A 23,251-nucleotide genomic window follows, 5' to 3' on the forward strand; every position below is an offset into this window, starting at 1 on the left:
CAGGCTCCAGGCTCTGAGCTGTAAGCACAGAGCCCGACGTGGGGCTCGAACTCACGGACCGCGAGATCATGACCTGGGCTGAAGTCGGCCGCTTAACCGACTGAGCCACCCAGGCGCCCCACAAACGTTCAGTATTAAGTCCAGCCTCACAGATAAGATGCACAAGGTGGCATCACCTTTGTAGTTCAGTTTCAACGAGAGACACAAGTGCTTGCATGGTTACGTCAACACTGGGGTGGGGGCAGGAGAGAATGGAAGAACCCATCTTAATTCATTTGCAAAATTAAAAGGCTTATTTAGATTAGCACGCATATAGTTGGCCCGCAGTGAGAGCAAATAAGCCCTTCTGGCTGCTGAGAGACCCACAACTTAATCCCCTTCCCTGATCAACATGTGAAACTCCGAGGAAAGGAAAGGAAATGAAAAGGATTTTGATAAAGCTTTAAAAATAATGCCAAATTCAGCAACTGGAAAAATCTCACCTTTTAGAAAGTCTCGCGGGAGGTGAAAGACTCCCTTCCCCATGCTTTTTTTTTTTTTTTCCTCCACTGTAGCTGAAAAATTTTAAGTTCTATAAAATAGGGGCGCCTGGGTGGCTCAGCGGGTGAAGCGTCCGATGCTTTGGCTCAGGTCATGATCTCACAGTTCGTGAGTTCAGGCCCCATGTCGGGCTCTGTGCTGACAGCTCGGAGCCTGGAGGCTGCTTGGGATTCTATGTCTCTCTCTCTCTCTCTCTCTCTCTCTCTCTCTCTCTCTCTCTCTCTCTGCCTCTTCCCCACTCGCGCTCTCTCTCTCCCCCTCTCTCTCTCAAAAAATAAATATTTTAAAAAATTGTTTTAAAGTTCTATAAAATAACCCAAAGAAAAGTTATCATTTCCAGTAAGTCTTCAAGGCTTTCCTCTCTTTCATTAGGTCTTTCTTCCTTTTCACCTTTCATATCAAATATCGTACCTACCTCAGGGACTTGGTTATCCACTGGAAGAACCGTGATGTTAAAGCAGATCCCATGCAAAGTGCCCCCGTGCTGGTTACTGACAGAAAATGCAAACTGGACGTGTCCCGGATGGAGGCCTATATCTTGCAGGGGTGGCATGTAGGCCACTTTCATGTAGTTCACAGCATGCTACAAGGCAAATTGAGATGGACATGTGGGTACCCAGCGGTAAGAATCAGAGACTTTCAGAGAGCTAGGTCTTCAAAAACCATCGTGTGGACGTCAACAATTGCAAATGCCAACATCATCAATGTGAAGATTCCAAAAAGCTCTATTTTATAGATCACATTTTCTAAAACCAGGAGGGAAAGGAACAAAGAAATTAAGGAAATATATCAAGTGCTTGAAGCCATCCAACTCTATAAAAGAAAGAAAGCTCTGGGGCGCCTGGGTGGCTCAGTCGGTTGAGCGTCCGACTTCGGCTCAGGTCATGATCTCGCAGTCCGTGCATTTGAGCCCCGCGTCGGGCTCTGTGCTGACAGCTCGGAGCCTGGAGCCTGCTTCGGATTCTGTGTCTCCCTCCCTCTCTGTCCCTCCCCTGCTCACGCTCTGTCTCTCTCAGAAATAAATAAACATTAAAAATTTTTAAAAAGAAAGGAAGAAAGCAAGCTCTAATTTCAAGGCAGCTCCACCATCAATTAGCTGTGTGATATTGGTCCAGTTACTTAAACTTGCAAGGCCTCTGTTTCCTTATCACCAAAATCAAATAATAAAATAATAGTACCTAGCACATGGGGTTTACATACTCCTCTGCAACATCCAACTGCAGTGAGATAAGGCAGAATTAGCTCTAAGGACGGGGGTAGCTGCTGCCTGTCGGAAGCCAAGCTCTCCAACCAGCCTGATGGCAGGGCCCCGGGCGGTGGACGGATCGGCACTGCATGGCGGCCCACCGAAAGTGAAGCTTCTCGGACTCCTGCTTTTATATAATTTGGCCTTAGCGTTGGTCAGGGCAGCCCCCCTCCCAGTGAAAGCACCTGGGGATTTGTCGGTTGGGGAATTGCCCACGACAGGCCCCCCGGGAAAAGAACCACTGGGGAAAGAAAGAAGATTCCACAAGGAAATCATGCAGCCCTACATCCAGCCCTTGCCACCCCCTATAAAGACTCCTCTCCCTAAAGGAAGGACGGCCCCATATATTTCCCAGCCAAGGAGGGGGACAAACGGGTTCGAAATCCCCACTCTGGCAACAAAGGAATGTATCTACGGATACAAGTTACTCCAACCCCTAGGCCCACTTGGCCCCCAGGAGGCATTCCAGATGATAACTGGACCTGGTGGGTTAAGGTACAGAATGGTTCGTTAGTTCCTAGGTATACATTGTCTCTCTGGGAGCGCATAAGGCGTGGGTTCCCAGGGCCCTCTTGGCTCCCTCCGGGCACCCCAGACCAAAGCGAATACTTTTGTCCCTTGTACCGCAAATGGTTCAAAGGAACAATTAAGAAGTCACGTCCCTGTAAACGTTCCCCTTGAGGTGTTGAGAGCTAGATGACCTTGAAAGGGCAGGAGGGAACGTTACAAGAAAATAACTATGTTGTTCCTTAATGGGTGATTACACAAAGGAACATCTTTAGAATCAGGTAATGCCAGAAAACATAGATGACACACGTTATAAGGAAATTGCTACAGATACCATATGGTTTCACTCTTATGTGGATCCTGAGAAACTTAACAGAAACCCATGGGGGAGGGGAAGGAGAAAAAAAAAAAGAGGTTAGAGTGGGAGACAGCCAAAGCATAAGAAACTGTTAAAAACTGAGAACAAACTGAGGGTTGATGGGGGGTGGGAGGGAGGGGAGGGTGGGTGATGGGTATTGAGGAGGGCACCTTTTGGGATGAGCACTGGGTGTTGTATGGAAACCAATTTGACAGTAAATTTCATATATTAAATAAATAAATAAATAAACATTAATAAATAAATAAATAAATAAATAAATAAATAAATAAATAAATAAAATAAGGAAATTGCTAACAAATATAATGCCACGCTTGCCACAATAAAGTGGCCAGTCTGACACACTGCTGTGGTCTGGGTCCATTTGTTATTTTCGCGACGCCGTTCATCCTTCGGGAACCCCTGGACCTGCCGGAGCTGGAGTCCAGCAGCTGCCTAAGTATTCATCACCATTAGTGTGATTTTCAGAGGTAGAGTCCAGGGAAGAGGGAGAAGGTTGGTGAAAGATTTTGGAAGGTAGCAGATATTATGAATCGCATGTGTTCCCCTCCCCACCACCACCAAAAAAAAAAAAAAAAAGATATGTTGAAGTCCTAACCTCTAGGATCTCAGAATATGAAGTTATTTGGGAATGGGGTTGTTGTAACTGTATTAAACTAAGATGAAGTGTGGTCATATGGAAGGGCGGGCCCTTAATCGAATAGAACTTCTGTCCTCATAAGAAGAGAGAGACACACAGGGAGAAGACGACCATCAGGTGATAGACGCAGAGACTGTAGTGATGATCTACAAGCCAAGGAATGCAAAAGAGTGCCAGAAAACCCCTAGAAGCGAGGAGGAGGCAAGGAAGGCTTCCCTACAGGTTCTCGAAGAAGCATGACCCTGCAGACAGCTTGATTTCAGACTTCCAGCTCCAGAACTTTGGGACAGGAAATCTCTGTTGTTTGAAGCCACCCAGTTTGTGGTACCCACGGCAGCCCTAGGAAACTAATACAGTAGGGTATTGAGTGACCTGAATTTATTGGAATAGAACCATAGGCACCCAGGTCTGTAAATCAGAGCCCGGCGCAAAAGGCTGTGTTGAATAATAACAAGATTTTGAAATCATATCCAGCTCAAGGAAGCATTTTCTTTTTTTTTTTTAATTTTTTTAATGTTTATTCTGGAGAGAGAGAGACAGAGCATGAGCAGGGGAGGGGCAGAGAGAGAGAGAGGGAGATGCAGAATCCGAAGCAGGTTCCAGGCTCTGAGCTGTCAGCACAGAGCCCAACGAGGGGCTTGAACTCATGAACCGCAAGATCACGACCTGAGACAAAGTCGGCGCTTAACCGACTGAGCCACCCAGGCGCCGCAAGGAAACATTTTCAAATAGATGTCACGTGCTTAATAAAAGCGTGGAAGCAGAAAGAACGTAAACATCAAACATTTGATGCTTTTGACAGAAGTCAAAGGCCAACATTGTCAAGTGCAAGACTAGGAGCGCCATTCCTTTTCAGAAGATACTTACAGAGGGAGGGGGAAGGGGAAAAAAAGACACTTACATCACGTTTATCAACGTTTTAGCATAGCATCATACCTGAGTGAATGATCTCAGCCCCGGGGCTGCAGGGTTTTTTGTTAGCTTTGGAATACTATCCACCATAAATAATTTCCCAGCATCCAGATGCCTAACGAGAGACACAGGAGAACACGTCAGCTAATTTCCCAGGCAAGAAACATTAAATCAGATAGCCCACAACCAAATTTTCTAAAGGTAAAAAAGCTCATGGTAAGAAGAAATCAAATGTTCCATCTTTATATTTTCTCTTTCTGTCGGGGGGTTCTAGTCTTCAGTCCAGAATCATCAGTGCCATTCTCATGACTACAGAAAGCCCGTACAGAATTTTCTACATTGACCTCATGGAAGGGAATCGTTCTTCTCATCCTTAAAAAAACATTTCCTTGCTATCGTGTATATGACACAAGCCTCAGGTATGTTCATGTCAATTTTCTGATTGGGATCATAGAATAATGACTATTTTGTGGCCTGCAACATCTAAAACTAACGTGAAGACTCAATAAATTTTATTGAAAAGACAAAAATAACATTCCCTTTAGAAAAAAGAAATGTATGAAAAGAAGATTGAAGACCATTTTAAGCTTACCTACGCTGAAGACACTACAAATGGCAGGTCACTGACCAATTAATACAGCTTTTGAAGGGATAAGTTTGACATTAAAGTAAATGTGGAATTGAATACAAGTTCAGGTCCGACCAATAAAGCAGCTGAATTGCATATATGTATACGGACACTTGCAACTCAATCCTTGAACACAACCCTCTACAAATAGCCCAGGTGATGACTTCTCATAGAGATACCTGTGGCTGAAAGAGAAAGATGGGGGTGTTGTTACTGTGTAGACGAGATCCCTGTCATATTCTGTATCTATAAAACATAGATGCTTCTTAGTTATGTAGGCCACCTCGGTTTCCTTGACAACCAAATGCCGAGAAACTCCAGGAGCCTCCTTTGGAAGCTGGTCGTCCACTGGAGTAATGTGGATGGTCACCATCTGGAAAGAAATTACCTGTGCCATTAATTTGAAATACCAGGAGATACCAAAGAAAACACCCCACCATCACCTAGTCACGATTACGCTGCTTTTCAAAAACTGCCGTTTGCAATATACTTCCATCGAAATGATTCAGGAGCTATCAAGAACGTGAGCCCAAAATGGAACATTCTTACCCATGTTATGCTGTATTTTAAGAATATAATTATCACAATTCTAGTTAATGCAGTCATGAATGCTGTAGAGCAGGCACATAATACACAAAATATGTTCCTGATTTTATTCCCGCTTCTCCCTTCCACCAACAACCTGTGCTTTTCTTCACCACCTCTTTCCGTTCAGTCATCACTCCTAGAAACCTTGTCATGACTTTGGTTCCTCCTTCTCCACCGACACATAACACGTCTCCAAGTCCCAGAGTCTCCACTTACAAAATTCCCTGCGCTGTGACCGCACCCCACCCCCGCCCCACTCTTACTGGGCTAGCGCCAGCTCTTTTTAACTTCTTCCCTACATTATTGCAACTGTTTCCTGTTAGCCCCAACTCCAATAGCCAATCTAGACGTTACATACCTCTGGTGTTCTCTTTAAAAAAATGCAAGTCAAATCAGTCATGCATTGCCTCAAAAATCTAAACAACCACTCGGGAGGGATTAAATTATTCCAGCTCCTCACCACGGCACCCAAGACCTCCATGGTTTAGACACACCTGATTTTTCAACTCTGTCTTTTACCACCTTTGGACGTGAACCCAGGACTCCAGGTACACACGGTACCGGGCTGTAGTTCTCAAGCTGGTGTCTGCGGTCTGGATCACGTTGTTCCTTCAATCCGCAGTGCTTTTCTCCTGTTCTCTCCAGCAACCTGAGGCTTTCTCACCCTTGAGGGCTCCTCTGAAAACTTCGCCCGATGTCTCAGTTGGAATGAACTGTTTCTGAACTGTGCTTAGCCCTCAACAAACAATATTATCTCATCGCCTTGTGTTATTAGCTAGTAGTTTACATGTCAGTCTCTCCTAGACCGAAAGGTCCACAAGGGGAGAATCGTAGTATCACGCAAACCACGTGGAATTTGTCAGTGGACAGACGGTTGAAGTGCAAAGTATACCACTTAGTGGCTATTATTAATCTCGAACATCTCACTCAACTTTCTTGAGCGTCAAATTTACTGATCGGTTAAGGGCAGCACCAACAACCTCACAGAGTTGTTATGAGGATCAAATATCACTATGTAGATAAAATGTCTGGCACGTAGTAGGTGCTCAGTAAATACTATGTTCACTTCTGTAGCTCGACGACGTCTGGCATGGTATTTGTAGGTAGGAGGCACTTCTTCAGCATTTGCTAACTCAGTCAACATGCCCTATTTGTGATTTTAAAAACTCTTCTTTAACAATTTTTTTTAACACTTATTCATTTTTGAGAAACAGAGAGAGAGAGACTGAGCGCGAGTGAGGTAAGGGCAGAGAGAGAAAAGGAGACACAGAATCGGAAGCAGGCTCCAGGCTCTGAGATGTCAGCACAGACCCGACGCGGGGCTCAAACCCACAAACTGGGAGATCATGACCTGAGCTGAAGTCAGACGCTTAACTGACTGAGCCACCCAGGCGCCCCTGTGATTTAAAAAAATCTTCAAGTCATACTCACTGGTTTGGAACCATGCAAGAGGGCAGGGAGGCTTTGCCAAACAGCTTTTATCACGACATCTATTATTATGTTTTACAATAATCCATGATTGGTTGCGAGAAAGCAACTACTAACTCTCTCTTGAAATGGAGTATTTGTCATCATGATCTTTACACAGCTTGATGCAGGAGAGTGAGTATTCTTACCCCGGTTTTATTCATTTTAATATTGTTCCTGAAGCACAGATCAGCAGTGCTAGTTTTGCCTACAATAATGGTGTCCATAATACTTAGTTTGAAAATGAAAAAAAGTCCTTTTTAAATTGGCATACAGGGGCACCTGAGTGGCTCAGTGGGTTAAGCGTCCGACTTCAGGTCAGGTCATGATCTCGTGGTTCGCAAGTTCAAGCCCCGCATCGGGCTCTGTGCTGACAGCTCAGAGCCTGGAGCCTGCCTTGGAGTCTGTGTCTCCCTCTCTTTCTGTCCCTCCCCAACTCGCACTCTGTCTCTCTCTGTCTCTCTCTCTGTCTCTCTTTCTCTCTCTCAAAAATAAACATTAAATTGGCATACAAAGCAAAAACTAAAACATGGGTAAGCTTTACTATGACTAAGACTGGGAATGTCAGCTCAGTCACCTACAAGCTATGCTCCCTGGGCAAATAATCTAACCCCTTTGGGGCTCAGTTTTTCTGTCTAGTAGCACAGGGAGTACCTGGTAGTAGATGCTCAATTAATTAATTCCCTGTCTCCATCATTACGGTTACAAAAGCACCCAACATAGGTACTACTCCATTATGAAGCATTTCAATAATTAAAAACTAAAGCCAGTTATCAAAATAAAAGAACACAATAAAAGCCATTTCTCCAGTCTCCTGGAGTCTGTGTCACAATTTTTTTCCCAATTATAGTTTTTCGCTAATCTACAAAGTTCAGAAATTCTCTACGGGACCTCCCAGCCATAGTGTGGATCAGTGAGGCTCCACTTAATTGAAAAACTGGATTTAATATGGAAACAATAGTTATTGTGCCTTCAAAGAGACCACTTTCCATGCTAATTTATTCTCCAATGTGTTCTTTGTGTAAAAAGAATGTACAAGTATGCTTTTTTATATGCCTGTAGTAATTCTTGGTGGGCACATTTTTCAACATGCTTTATGATCATTTAAGTTGGTGCATCTTTACATATTTATGCATGTTTAAACCATTATTGTGTGTGTGTCTGTGGGTAAGAAAAATCCTATTTTAACAAGCTCCATAGAGAAATAAAGAATTTTCATTGTACTGAAATTTGGTTGTAAAAATGACATTATTGAATACCCATTCCCAGACAGTGAAAAGCTAGTGCCCAATCATTAAGCTGTCGCGGCTGAATTCCCCTACATCCCTCCAGTCTACTTATGGCCACAAGCACCTGCAAACAGACTTGGAGGAAATCTGAACATAAAGTGATATATCAGTACACAAAATGACGAAGGGCAAAGCCTGACCTTGACCCTCAGACTCGGGTTCGCTATTTGATACTCTGATGGCTAGTATTTGACTTTCTTTCAAGCCTGGCTTCTTGATCCTTTCTCTGCCTAAGCTTGGGCTCTGCCTGATTCTTTATCTTGCATCCTCTTTTGAGATTAGCCAGCGCGACTTCTCAGATCCAGGAACCTCTACGAGAAGTCCCTTCTACCTGACCCACAGGCCTTTGTGGTACCTGCTTCCTTTCTTCTTCTTTTTCTTAGTCCTCTTTCTGTTTTTCTCATCTAGCCTTATTTTTCATTCTCTGTTTTCTTTCTTTCTTTTTTCTTTTAGTTTTTATTTTAATCACCCCGTACTCACCACGACAAGTGCATTCCTTAATCGCCATCACCCGTTTCACCAAAAGCACATTGAGTGGGTGAGGTTTTATTTGATAACAGTAATGACAACCAAGAAAGAAAGAGGGAGGGTGTTTCTTGCTGCTGTGCAGATGTGCAGACACGCTGTTGGTGTGTCAGCTGACCTCTCAGAGGAGCGTTCAGTGGAGAAGGGGGAGAGGAGGAAAGGGGCATCCCTGCTACGTAACTTCTTTCCTGATTTAAGCACATTGTGTCTCATCTGAGGAGGTCCTTGCTTTCTGTCTCTATGAAAGGAAGTTTTCCAACAATGTGGCCTAAGCAATCTTGTGCCTGAGTTAATTTTTAGTCACTGTGGAAACTTCTGATCACAAAAGCTCCGGTCAGGCAACCTTCTTATCTAGACTTTCTTTTTTCTTTATTTTCAAATGTTTTTATTATTTATTTTTGAGAGAGAGAGAGAGAGAATGAGTGGGGAGGGGCAGAGATTGAGGAAGACACAGAATCCGAAGCAGGCTCCAGGCTCCGAGCTGACAGCACAGAGCCCGACGCGGGGCTCGAACTCGCAAACCACAAGATCATGACCTCAGTCAAAGTCGGACACTTAACTGACTGAGCCACCCAGGTGCCCCTAGACTCTCAGTTAACAGTGGAAGGCTGCAGATTTTGTTGACTATTTTACAAATTTTGTTGAGTTTTCATCTGAAAGACATGACTAGATACTTGCCCAAATTGAAGGTGCAATCATCAAGTAGACTAAATGATCGTGCAAGTTCCTTAAAAATTCAAGTTTCAATGATGCTATTGGGGGCTCACAACACAAAAACCCTTACCAGCACACACACACAAAATACTTGTTTTGCTGTTATGCGCACACCAATTCCTAGAAACTCTGAAGAATAAAGCTTTACATTCATTCCTCCCCCATGTCACTCCTTCCCCAGTTCCTACCAAATGTCTCAGTCTTGTTTCCTCTTACTTCCAATAAAGGTTGAAAAATCAGAGTTCATTTTGGGACAACAAAACAAAACAAAGACAAGAACAAAAACAAAAACAAAACAAAACAAACAAAAAAAACCAGTTCTTGAGGTTCTACTTTGAGTCTGGTACCAATATCTGAAGACACAGAGATAAATAATTTGGGATTCCTCCCATCAGTGAGCTTATAGTTGATCCCATAAAACAAATAACGGCCTCACGTGATAGTTATTTGATATCAGATAACATAAAAGGACAAGTTGACTCAGCCTGGAGGAGGTGTGGAATGAGGGCATCAGAGAAGGACTGCTGGAGCAGGTGATGTTAGAGCTGAGAGTAGGTCCATCTAGAAATGGATGAAGCTAAAGCTGCCACTACTCAGAAGTGGGGGAAAACTGGGGCTAGATGAATGCTACCACACACCCTGACACTGTATTAATGGATTTTAATCGTCCTCAATTACAGGGATGTGGCTGATGTCCTCTATTCTTTTGTTTTAATCTTTATTTTCCGTAGGCTCCATGCCCAATGTGAGTCCCAAACTCACAACTCTGAGGTCAGGAGTCACATGCTTTACCAACTGAGGTGGCCAGGTGACCCGATCTCTTCTATTCTTAAAGGACCATGTGAGGGATTCTGATAATAACCCCTTCCCCAAAAGATGAAAATTGGAACTAACACACTGGCAGTGGGTGGAGAGGTAGAGATGGGTGAGAGAAATCTATCAAGTAGATTCAGTAAGACCTGCTGACTGATGGGTTTTGCAGACATTAGACGGAAAAAAAAGGGCTGGGGATGACTTCAGAGATTCTAATTAAAGTGGTTTTGTGAAAGTCTGGGAGGAAATATTCCAAATGTCTTATGGATTGTGGACATGGGGACTTGAAAATGCTGATGGGGGCGCCTGGGTGGCTCAGTGGGTTGAGCATCTGACTCTTGATTTTGCCTCAGGTCATGATCCCAGGGTCATGGGATCAAGCCCCGTGTCAGGCTCTGCATGGAGTATGGAGCGGGCTTGTGATTCTCTCTCTTTGCCCCTCCCCTACTCATGAGTACATGCTCTCTCACTCCAATTATAAATAAATAAATTAATTAATTAATTAATAAAATGCTGAGACACACATATGTAGTGATGTCAGGTACAGAGGTGGGCACTTAAGGTTGAGCTGGAGAATATTTAGGAGCCAAAGCATAAGTCGTATGTGAAAACACAGCAAATTTACAGAGTTGGTCTCTCTCTCTTTCTCAACATAGATTAGGAAGATGAAAGCAAAGAAAAACATAATTATGGCCTCTTCTTTAGAAATCTAACCATCCTAGGGAATAAACTTATAACTGGATCTACAGAGTTTAGTCTGAGTTATTTGCCAAGATTCACAAATAATTCTGTTTCAATACAGTTTTCATTTCCTTATTATAGAGCGATCTCACATCTCCATTTGATCTCTATCAATTGATATGAATATCAATAAATCTGTATCTATGATGTATAAAATACGTAATAGCAGAAGTTCTGAGCTTTTGATTTCAAAAACAAACACATAATCTGCTAAAAGTGATATGGTGTTCTACTCAGAAACAGGTCAGTTTGAATAGATACAACAGAAGATTTAAAACAAACCCTATTAGTAATTGCCGTTTCAGATTATCAAGTCAGCCAAGGTCTCAAGCAAAAATGTAAACTAGAAATGGCATATAATACATTGACGAAAAGAGGGTGTTGTTATGTTTAAGGGAATTGATTTCGTATTCAATAAGCAGATGAATTAGGAAATTTCTAAAAAAAAAAAGGAAGAAAGAAAGAAAGAAAGAAAGAAAGAAAGAAAGAAAGAAAGAAAGGAAGGAAATTTCTCATTCATTTTCCATTCCCTCTTAACAGGGGTCACCTACTTCCTTCAGTTTCTGGGCTCTCTGACATCCTTCTTCTTGATTATCCATTTTTGTTACAAACAGAAGAATAGCTCAATCACCTATGCAGTGGCTAGTGTAAGTGACTGTGGCATTACAAGAACACATTATATAACAAATAGGGACACATGCTTTAAGAAATCATTCTAAAAATTAAGTTTATTTATTTTTGACAGAGTGCAAGCATGAACTGGGGAGGTACAGAGAGAGAGAGGGAGACACAGAATCCGAAGCAGGCTCCAGGATCCAGGCTCCAGGCTCCAAGCTGTCAGCAAATAGCCTGATGCGGGGCTCGAGCTCACGAACCGTGAGATCATGAACTGGGCAGAAGTCAGATGCCTAACTGACTGAGCCACCCAGGCGCCCCTTTAAGAAATCATTCTAGAGCTGGTTCCAGATTTGCTAGGTTTCTACACATGCTACCTTCCAAGATAATAAGGAGAAAATACTCACCAAAAAGAACCATGTATAGTAAGTGATCTCTTATTTTCAGCTGTCTTTTTCTACCCCTACCATCAACCATCCTTTCTTTGCATGGCGTCTACCCTATAAACTATACTTTATAGTCGTTCAGATCCTACACTCCATTTTCTGTCATTTCTTTATGAGAATGCCTCCTTAAACCTATTTCTTCATCCTATATCCTTAAATGATACACTCGAGTGGTAGTAAAACACTTAATTCTTCAAAACCAATAATAAATAATAGCTAATTTATCTACTGAGTACTTACCATGTGCCAGAAAGTTCTCAGTAGTTTGTTTATGTAGTTATGTAATTATCTCACTTCCCTCACAATTTCTGTATAAGGAAGTTGTATTATTATCTATTTTACAGATAAGGAAACTGAGGCACAGGTCAATCAGTTAGTTAGGGTCAAGGACAGGAGAGAAACATAAAGCAATGTAGCTTCAGAGACCACACCTCAACTGCCATACATAAAAGTGTTCTCTTGAGTGTTATGAAGTCAGCAGATTTGGGGAGGCGTTTTATATAAAAGGACCCATGGTTAAATGACCTTGGAAATGCTACATACACAGAAATTTATAAAACTTATCAGCAAAGTAAATGGCAGAGAAGGCATGTTGCAAACAATTTGACTTAATTTTGCTAAATCCTTTGCTTCTCAAACTTTCGATCTTAAAACCTGTTTTCATGTATTTTCTTACAACACCACCCAGAACCGATATCTGTGGACAAGACTTGGCGAAAGTATTCAGAGATGGTCTCTTACCTGTGGCACTGAGAGATTTGGAGGTTCATGGCTATCCCACAGGACAAATTCAAAAGAGTCTTCAAAGATCTCTCCACCAAAGTGACGATAGTGAATGATGCCATTAAATAGATCCCTCTGAAGGAAGCCAGGGACAGGATAGCCTGTTGGGTCCACAAAATACCACATACTTTTGTAACAATCTTCCAAGTGTTGGGGTATAAAGATATTGGACTTATCTCCAAAGTATTCTCTGCCTAGTATATTGTATGCAGCCAAGGAGTCTTCATTAGATACTTTCATCAAAGCTTATAAATAATAAGCAGAAAATTTTAAGTTGCTACACCTGTCTTACCATATGTAGAAAAATGAGCATTACAAAAATATCTTTAAGACGCATAGTCTTAACTAAACTACTTGTTCCCTCTTTTGTTACTCCTACTTTAAGAAATAGTTATGAAATTATTTTCATAAAGCATAAACAAACGCCATTCGTGAAATTACTTTATAAACAATTTAGCATTAGGCCAAATAGTCCTCTTCAAACTTACTTGTTCTTTCATCCTGCTTGGCCGACATAATTTTTCATAATGTAATGGTTACCTTGACACAGAGCTCTGGAATTTTTTACTTGCACGATCTTGGATAGATTAGTTTAACTTTTCTAAGTGTCAGGCTTCCCATCCACAAAATGGGAATGATAACAGTATCTCACCTCACAAACTTGATGTCCACCCTTGCACAAATTCTGACATCAGCGATCATCACTATTCAGAACTTACCTATCAGCCCTGGCCCTGGCTTCTTCATGATCTCTCCGGCCTGAGGGGGTTTTGTGATATTAAAGAAGATGTAGTCATCACTGGAGTCCATATCTGATGCTCTCAGCATGGAACCCTGGATCAGTATGGTCTGTCCCTCCTCCAGTTCAATTACTACATTGTTTACGAGGAACGGGGGACTGTCATCTTTGGGCAAAATGTTGATGGGAAACTTATGGCGGATGCTGTGATGGCCATCGAATATCCTGAAGACCACAAAGTCTTTGGTGGAGTCACTGTCGTCATGATGATAGCGAACAACTCCAGCCTGAAGGTCAGCCACAGTGAAGAGAAATCCTTTCCCCCCTGATGGAGAGAACAGAGATGGGGCTGACTGAACAAGGGGTGCCGAGGGAGCAGCTGCAGCAAAAGCAGCCATAGAAGAAAGGGCATGAAGGAAATGGGCCAGCTGATACCTGCCTCACCTAGACAGACAATCTTGTTTAGTGGGCTCTGGGCCACCACAGAACTGGTTTTGAATAGGGGCTGTAACACTTACTGGCTGTGTGGACTTGGGCAAGGCACTTAATTCATTTGAGACTCATCTATAAAACAGGGATAATAAGACCCACCTCATATTCCCTAGGAAGGATGAGAGAACGTAAAGAACAGTAAGCTGACAAAAAGTGTTAATTGCCATTCAACATGGCAGCACTTCCCTGAGGAGCAGGCTTGAGCCAGGAGCATCAGCACCACTTGTGAAGTCGTTGGAAATGCAAGTTCTCTGGCCCTCCCCCCCAGACCCACTGAGTAGAAGTCCTGGAGGTGAGACCCAGCAATCTGTGTTTTATCAAACCTCCAGGAGAGTCTAACACACGCTAAAGTTCGAGAATCACTGGCTTATTGCCCAAGAGCTACAGCTCTGCTACCAAATGGCCTAGGTATTTGGGTTCAAATCCCAGTTCGGCCACTTTCTAGGTACATACACAAGTCAACTTCTCTAAATCCCAGGTTCCCCATTTGTAAAGTGGAAATAATAATAGTACTACATTTCGTAAAGCTGATATAATGTAGAAAGCTTTGTACAGTATAATGTAGAAAGCTTTGTACAGTATGATTTGCACAAATCATAAATGCTACGATTTTCTACCTCCTCCGCACTAGAACGTCATTATGGGCTATCACTCTTCTCTTGATTTCCACATTGCTTCACTCTGTATAAGCGATTACAATTCTTGATGGCCGATTTCCCTGTACTCTCCCCACACTATGGTTCTATCAAAGCCCACTGGAATAAGTGATTAAGCATTTGTACAATGGACATCACAGTTTACTCGCCCAATAGCCCCTTTCTGCTTCTTCGCCAGTACCAGAATCCTAGTGTTATTTGGAATGGTAATATGACCATTTGAAAATACTCAGTTTCCCAGACCCCACTGCATCCAGGGGGTAGTATGTGACTTGGTGGATTTAAGTGGAACCCACTGTATCAGGTTCCTGGGGAAAGTTGTTAAAGAAAACAAATTAAGCGACGTAACTTTTTTCATCATCCCTTCTCTTTCTTCCTTCCCCGGGATGCAGACCGGAAGTCTGAAGGTGTAGGTGCTATCGTGAGACCACTGTCAGGACAGAATGAGCTGGTGGCATCATGGATCTGGAATGCCTACCTCTGGGCAACTTATCACGTGAGGAAAATTACTCTTGAGTTTCTAAGTCACTGTCGTTGGGTTTTCCTTACATGCAGCTGAACATCCCCCTAAGCTGATCTCCTACTCTCCTAGGATGACTTCACTTTTCAGTTCAGAATTCCTAATCACAAATGATAATAAAAAAGAGCTCTCTTTCTGCTTTATAGTTAGGAACACCAAGAGGATAATTGAATTAAATCCTCTGAGCTCATTATACGGAATGGACTATGTTATGTGATAGCAGGATTATTTTTATTAGGGATATTACCTTGTTAACTACTACTCTTATAGTTATACTATAATTAACATAATAACATAATTATACTAATAACATAATGATTACCAAGTATTTAAAAAACTAAGTTTTTCTGTTCTTTAATACATTCCTCTGAATCAGAGAAACGAGAGGGAAATATTTTGTCTTCCCACTGGGATAAGCTCATCAGTTAAAGAGTATGTTTAGAAGGAGTCCTACATGGCATGTGAGATTTAAATAATGAGCCGAGCACAAGATGCTGCTTGTGAATTGTCATCCACTGATGGGAGCACCCTAACACAAAAGCGAATGGTTTCAAGAACTCCACGCTTTCCGGATATGACAATTCGCTTAGAAATGAGGCCCAGGAGGGGCACCTGGGTGGCTCAGTCAGTTAAGTGTCCGGTATTGGTCCAATTCATGATCTCATAGTTCATGGGTTCGAGCCCCCACGTTGGGCTCTGGGCTGACGGCTCAGAGCCCGGAGCCTGCTTCGGATTCTGTGTCTCCCTCTCTTTCTGCCCCTCCCTCGCTCACACTCTGTCTCTCTCCCTGTCTTAAAAATGAAGTAAATAAGTATTTTTTAAAAATTTTTAAAAAAGAAATGAGGCCCAAGAGATGCTATGTGTATCCTGTTAAATATGATCTGCTTTTGGAGAAAAGACTCGGGTTCTCTTCTAGGTCAGAGGTTGATCTTTCACCTCTTACTGTAAGCTGTCCATGCTGCAGGCCACCCACGGTGACCAGCTGGACAGCACGGATGTCATCATTGTCAACAATCTGAAACTGTTCCCAAGTGATGGCCCGAGACTGCCCCTCCAGAAGATTCAGACCTACAAGAGAAAACAGAAAAGTGTCCTGGAAAGTTCTATGACGTGCCAACCTGCCCACTTGAAGACAAGATTAATGAATTTTCACTCACAAAACCAGCTGAAAATTGTATCTTTGAAAGCTTTTTAAGAAACTGGAGTTTAGCTTTTATTTTTAGTAACATTTCCGCATCTAATACTATTAACCCAGGTCTGATAACTGGTTCCTTGTGATATATATCAGTTGGAGGCACGGTGGTGCCAGAAAAGAAACCCGTAAGGAAAGAATAGATGTTATGCTTACAGGGGTCTCGTTCAAAAATGTCCACAAGGCATTTTTCAAAGGTGACATCCAGATATCTGAAGTGGGCAAGAGAATCAGAAGAGCTTTTACATATAAGCTATGAGTGCAACAGTAGCCCACAGGACAGAGAATGTATCATGGCTATGTGTGCAAATACAGAAATACTGTGTTAGGGGAGTGGTTAATGGTATTGAACATGAAGTGTCTGACACTTCGAAATGAGGGCTGAATTGTATTCTAGGCTCTAGGAAAGAAGGAACTTCTGTAACTAAAGGAACTGAAATAAAACCTTCTCCTTGGACCCAGTATGCTGGAGGAAATCTGGGGAGAGGGGGTTAAGTGCTGCTTAGAGCAGCGAGATACAGATTCGGGATGGAACACTCCAGTTAGAAACAGGGAGCTGAGCATCATCAAGCGTTCCCATTACTCAGTGGATCCAAGAGCTGACAGATTGCCAAGAATCTTGAAAGGGAACAAAGCTTTTTAGGTTTTTAAGTTGATAAAACTTAAAGGCGATGTACTGGCAGACCCACTTACATTTCCCCTTAAACCTGCCCAGCTTCCCCTGCCTCCCTGGCTATGACCGTGTGCCTGCCTTCTCGCTGCAGCAGCCCATAAGGGTCCCCGCAATTGTAAAGTCCCGGCTGCCACCACTGTCTCATCTTCTGATAAGACTGGTTACGTCAATCGTCCTCTTGGGCAAGGGCCAGGTTTTGGCATGACCTCCCTTGTGACCGTGGCTGGGTCCTATACCATGGGACCCCAGAAGTTTGTAGCAGCTACAAAGAAGGACCAGGCAGCACATCGTGGACATGTGGGGAGTTGACATCCAGTGAGGCAAACTGACCACAGTGAGACAGGAGACGGGGAGGAGCTGAGAGAGAGACTACTCACCCTTTCCCCAGCCCACCTCTGGCCCTTCCCACACACGGTGCTTCCATTTCCTCCTGGAAACACCAGCCTGACTGAACAAACAACTTCACTTTCTGATAAGCTCAGTCACCCTCCCTTTTTATTTGTTCCCCCACAACTTCCTTTCCCTGTTATTCCTGTTTTCAGTATAGGGTTAGTGCCTATGACCTGCCTCAGGGGCTGTTTGCTAGGGAACCTGGAATAAGACATACACTATGATGAAAGGATGGATGGATATGATGGATGGATGGATGGAAGAAAGGAAGGAAAGAAGGGAGGGAGGGAGGAAGATGAAAGAAAGAAAGAAAGAAAGAAAGAAAGAAAGAAAGAAAGAAAGAAAGAGAAAAGAATGAAAGAAAGAAAGAAAGAAAGAAAGAAAGAAAGAAAGAAAGAAAGAAAAGAAAGAAAGAAAGAAAGAAAGAAAGAAAGAAAGAAAGAAAGAAAGAAAAAGAGAGAGGGGGAGGGTAGAAAGGGAGGAGGGGGGAGAGGGGGAAGAAAGAAGGGAGGGAAGGAGGGAGGGAGGACAAGCACATATAATCTCTGCGACTCATAAAAGGGTTTTGAAGCCCAGACTGTGTGCTACACATAGGACAAGGCATCACGGGACACAGAGCAAGCAAGAAGTGTATTATAACAAGATATTAACAGTGATTCTGTCTTTGCAGTGGAGTAATGAATGATTCCATTCATTCATTCATTACTATTTCATTCATTCATCCATTATGATTTCATTCATTTCTATCCATTCCCTATTATTATTATTATTATCCATTAATTCAATTTATTCTGTCTGATACACTTTCCAAGTTTTCAATGATGAGCATATATTAAGCCATAATAAGTAAAATTCCATTTAAAAAAAAGATTCTGATGTCCAAAATAGCCAAAACCAGATTTGGAGCTCTCTTAACAAGCCTGGATTTCACAGATCACACAGGCTATGAATAATCTGTGCTCAAGCCATAATCCACTTAGTATATGATTATTATAAAGTTCAGGTTGCCAATTCTTTCCTTTTATTATCCCTCTAGCAGAGGTAGAGTGGGACATCTCCCAATGTTCTCCATCATGACCCAAACTCACACACATACAAACACGTGTGTGTGTGTACCTGCATGCAAAGGCGTGCACACACACACACACACACACACACACACACAGAGTATAAGCCACCACCTGAGGATTTAAATCAGACAGAAATATTTTCCCCTTCACAGAGCCTACCACCACTGCTTATAAGTAGGTCTTGACTGCTATCAATGGAATCAGCGGGAAAGGGAAAAATCTTCATTCACCTTCCACATTTACATCTGATCTAAATATATACCTTGCATCATAAGACCACTCGGAAGTGACCTTCTTTTAAAACAAATAAAGCAGTTTAAGCTCTTATTCGTGTATTATGGCTTCCCTGCATGTCCCCACAACAGGACAATGAATTGGTCTCCATTTTCCTTCCCTTTCTCTGAACGGTTGGAATTAGAGACCTTTTCCTTCTCAGTCCAACTGTAGCTCAATATCACAAATAGTTACTTTTTGGCCGCATTCAGTTAAAAGGTGTCCTTTTGGCTTATTGCCTACAGAGGAAAAAAAAAAAAAAAACAAAAAAACGTGGCTTCACAGCACAGGAGTCCTGGTTTCAAATTTCTCAGCCCACAGGCAGGAAAAACAAAACAAAACAAAACAACTATCTGATACCGTTAACTTGGCTGGGTTTCGGTTGCCTCATGTGTGAAATGGGAAGAAAAGGACCTTTCTTTCCCGACCCATGCACTTTTCCTGTCTTCCCTTCAGGGCTGTGCTGCTTAATGCCTTACACTGAACTTCACCTGTGTTCCAGGACACTCGCGGGGCATTCGTATCCGCTGTTCTGATGGAGATGTGGACTGTAATGGGTGCGCTCCTCTCAAAGAAGAAGTCGTAAGCCTCCACCTCCACCTGTAAACAAACAGTTGCATAGGAATCACACGTTGATAATTTATAGCTACAAAATGCCATTATTCCCGGGGTATACATCACACCTGGAGGCAAAACAGATATAGGTTCAGCCGTCGCCTGATCTCATTTTTTGTCAACCTCATCTCACTTTTTCAGGCTCTAGATCTTGTTCCTCGGTTAACAGTATTTTAAAATTTTCGTCTCCATACAACAAGTTCGTAATTTATGAATTTTCATGGCTGAAAGAATGGACCTCCTTGGCATTACAGTCCAGGGAAGGGCGGTTAGCTCCAGAAGCATTGGCCATGGTTGTGCTCTCGGGGACCCCATCCCAGGTGGCTGAGTGACCCCAGGGCTTCCAGCCCACAGGGTCTATAAAGCACCTCATCTCCGCTGAGAAAATTGAGAGTCACCTTCTAACAACAACAACAACAACAAAAACACACATTTGGACAGGTTCTGCTTTAAGATTACATTGTACGATGTCAGAAAACGCATACATGAAGCAGCCAGAGTAGCTGTGCTTTGTTTATGAGCTCGAGGTAAAAGCAGACGTCTGATGAGAAATCACTTCATCATACGGAAGGAACGAGAGGTGAGGGCAAGCATGAAAAAAAACAGCCACCATTTACTCTTAGGAAATGAAGAAAAGAAAAGGACGACGTTTGTAGCCTGAAGTCTTTTGCCTGCCCTGGAGGCTAAATGCAGAAAATGCCTAAATTCGGTGGAGGACAATTTGGAATCCCAGGGCCACTCATTTTCCTTAATAAGCCTGAACTCAAGTCTGTGTCAACCCGCTCATTTAAAATTTCCATCCTGTTGGGGCGCCTGGGTGGCGCAGTTGGTTAAGCGTCCGACTTCACCCAGGTCACGATCTCGCGGTCCGTGAGTTCGAGCCCCGCGTCAGGCTCTGGGCTGATGGCTCGGAGCCTGGAGCCTGTTTCCGATTCTGTGTCTCCCTCTCTCTGACCCTCCCCCGTTCATGCTCTGTCTCTCTCTGTCCCAAAAATAAATAAAAAACGTTGAAAAAAAAAAAAAAACATAAAATTTCCATCCTGTTTGAATCAACTCACTGGTAGGTCTACAGGTTGGTTAAGCATTATTAGTGCAAGACTGTAACCAGCGGCTCTCAACTCCCATCCGAAACCAAACAGGAGGAAAGAGGCTGGAATAGTAGCAGACGGTACTTAGATTAGGCAGAGGACTTCCCTGACAGAAAGTGTTTGACAGGGAAATTAGTCGTCCAGTGAGACTATAAAGTCTTCTATCCTGAGTCAGTGCTATTCATTAAAAGTAAGGATCCCAGTAAAACACTCCCCCCCCCGAAACAAGAAGGAATAATAGAATGCATTAATGAAAGGATTGTAGACAAAGTCATCTCTAACTCCAATGGTCTCTGTAATGCAGGAAGGCTTTCAAGGATGCCAGCTCAAACTGGTGAGCTCTGGGCCACAAGTGGTCCTCAGAAATATTTTGTAGCTGGCACAATTTTAAAACTTTTAAAACTCTTAGTATGTATTATATATTTATTTTTTTTAATATGTATTATATATTTAAAAATCGAAACACTGAGGGGCACCTGGTTGGCGTCTCTTGGTTTCAGCTTGGGTCATGATCTCACGGTTCGTGAGTTCGAGCCCTGCATCCGGCTCCGCGCTGGCAATGCAGAGCCTGCTTGGGATTCTCTCTCTGCCCCTTCCCTGCTCACTCTCTCTGTCTCTCAAAATAAATACACTTAAAAAATTGAAACATTTTTACAAATTTACAGATTTCCAATGTCTGTGCAGTGCAAGAGTTATAGCTACCCGGTATGTCTGTTTGCCTGTATTCTTACAGGGCAGCAGTCATCGGAGCCCCGGTGCACCTGTGCCTTCTAAACGGCCAGCTCTTTTCAGTCCCTGCAGTGTCCCTCCCCCTGCCTCCCCACCCCAGCCGGATTTGCTCTTTGGATCACCTGCCTGGCTCCTCTAGGCATCTAGAGGAGCCTCCAGATTTACCGTGATGGATTCTCCTCTGAGGCAATGACTGTACAAACTCACCTGAAGGTTAAGGGAAGTGGCCTCTCTGAGAACTCTGTAAATACCAAACAGGCTGGAAGCTTCGTCTCCCTTTCTTCTTACCTCGTAATGTCTCCTCACAGAATGGCTGCTGTTTGGCGGCTGATAGGCTATCTGCATGTCGCTTAGATCTTTCCAGGTGAACGAGGAGATGGGTCTGGTGTGATCCCACAGATGAGTCACGTAGCCCTGGGGTGGGGCCTTAGTAACGTTGAACACCAGCAAGGGCTTGGGCGTCTCATCCTCTTCACAGTCCAGAACGGCTGTAGTCAAAGAGGTCAGGATGAACTGATCCACTTCCAGAATAAACATGGCCATGAACGCAGCCCTTGGAATCTGATTAGGAATGCCGGCTCTGATATAGACGGGCAACCACGCACTCTCTGACTTTTGGAGGGGAAAGAAAATATGAGGGAAGAAACAACATAAGTAAAGCTATCACATATCTGGTTAACAGGATGGTAAACGGTGTGTCCTATAGTGACCTGAAACCTGGCTGCACATGAGAATCACTGGAGAGTTTTAAACATACACTAAATGCCCAAGCCCTATCTCCACGGGTTCTAATTTACTTGTTCCAAAAAAGGGACAAGAAAACTGGCATTTTTTAAAAAAAAAATTTAACGTTTATTTATTTTTGAGAGAAAGAGAGAGAGAAACAGAGCACAAGCGGAGTAGGGACAGAGAAAGGGAGATACAGAATCCGAAGCAGGCTGCAGGCTCTGAGCTGTCAGCACAGAGCCCAATGCGGGGCTCAAACCCACGAACTGTGAGATCATGACCTGGGCCGAAGTCGGAAGCTCAACTGACTGAGCCACCCAGATGTCCAGAAACCTAGTATTTTTTTTTAATTTTATTTACTTATTTTTTTAATTTACATCCAAGTTAGTTAGCGTCTAGTCCAACAATGATTTCAGGAGTAGATTCTTTCGTGCCCCTTACCCATTTAGCCCATCCCCCCTCCCACAACCCCTCCGGTAACCCTCAGTTTGTTCTCCATATTTATGAGTCTCTTCTGTTTTGTCCCCCTCCCTGTTTTTATATTACTTTTGTTCCCCTTCCCTTATGTTCATCTGTTTTGTCTCTTAAAGTCCTCATATGAGTGAAGTCATATGATATTTGTTTTTCTCTAATTTCACTTAGCATAATACCCTCCAGTTCCATCCACGTAGTTGCAAATGGCAAGATTTCATTCTTTTTGATTGACGAGTAATACTCCATTGTATATATACCCCACATCTTATTTATCCATTCATCCATCGATGGACATTTGGGCTCTTTCCACACTTCGGCTATTGTTGATAGTGCTGCTACAAACATGGGGGTGCATGTGTCCCTTTGAAACAGCACATCTGTATCCCGTGAATAAATGCCTAGTAGTGCAATTGCTGGGTCATAGTGTAGTTCTATTTTTAGTTTTTTGAGGAACCTCTATACTGTTTTCCAGAGTGACTGCACCAGCTTGCATTCTGAAAAAACTGGTATTTTTAAAACTCTCTGGTGACTCTAACATGTAGCCGGGGTTGAAAAGGGACAATAGTTTTGGCATCAGAAGGAAATGTCCTTTTGATTCTATGTCCAGCACTTACGATTTTAATCAAGCTATTTAATTCCTAGATCTTTCCCCCCTCCACCCATTTGTGAAATGGAAATACTGGACCCCCAGATAAGTCACATTCAGTATGCTGAACACTGGATATTGGACTAGAAGTTGTAATCTGTATGCAACAAAATGTTAAAAATGGAATTCTTTTTGGCT

At 42.9% G+C, this 23,251-nt stretch overlaps 1 protein-coding gene across 19 annotated transcripts in view; it reads right to left on the reverse strand.

Annotated features, from left to right (window-relative positions):
* Positions 1-23,251, reverse strand: part of FREM1 (FRAS1 related extracellular matrix 1) — a 199,704-nt gene that overhangs the window by 101,212 nt on the left and 75,241 nt on the right. For 17 of the 19 annotated variants that reach the window (XR_008424201.1, XR_008424202.1, XM_053907946.1 and 14 more), the window contains exons 6-13: positions 21,556-21,879; positions 19,327-19,435; positions 16,174-16,305; positions 13,550-13,894; positions 12,789-12,931; positions 5,029-5,222; positions 4,246-4,336; positions 956-1,123 (exon numbers count right to left, since the gene is read on the reverse strand). Coding sequence is in view for 17 of the 19 variants with exons in the window: in XM_053907946.1 (XP_053763921.1) it covers positions 956-1,123; positions 4,246-4,336; positions 5,029-5,222; positions 12,789-12,931; positions 13,550-13,894; positions 16,174-16,305; positions 19,327-19,435; positions 21,556-21,879 (1,506 nt within the window). In the remaining 2 variants the exon portion in view is untranslated. Of the gene's footprint in view, positions 1-955; positions 1,124-4,245; positions 4,337-5,028; positions 5,223-12,788; positions 12,932-13,549; positions 13,895-16,173; positions 16,306-18,824; positions 19,075-19,195; positions 19,268-19,326; positions 19,436-21,555; positions 21,880-23,251 lie in introns of those variants that run through there. The other 2 variants (XM_019415466.2, XM_053907949.1) reach the window with 2 other exon arrangements.

The sequence above is a fragment of the Panthera pardus genome, unplaced genomic scaffold, assembly GCF_024362965.1.
Source record: "Panthera pardus isolate Hobbes unplaced genomic scaffold, ASM2436296v1 HiC_scaffold_20, whole genome shotgun sequence".
NCBI lineage: Eukaryota > Metazoa > Chordata > Mammalia > Carnivora > Felidae > Panthera > Panthera pardus.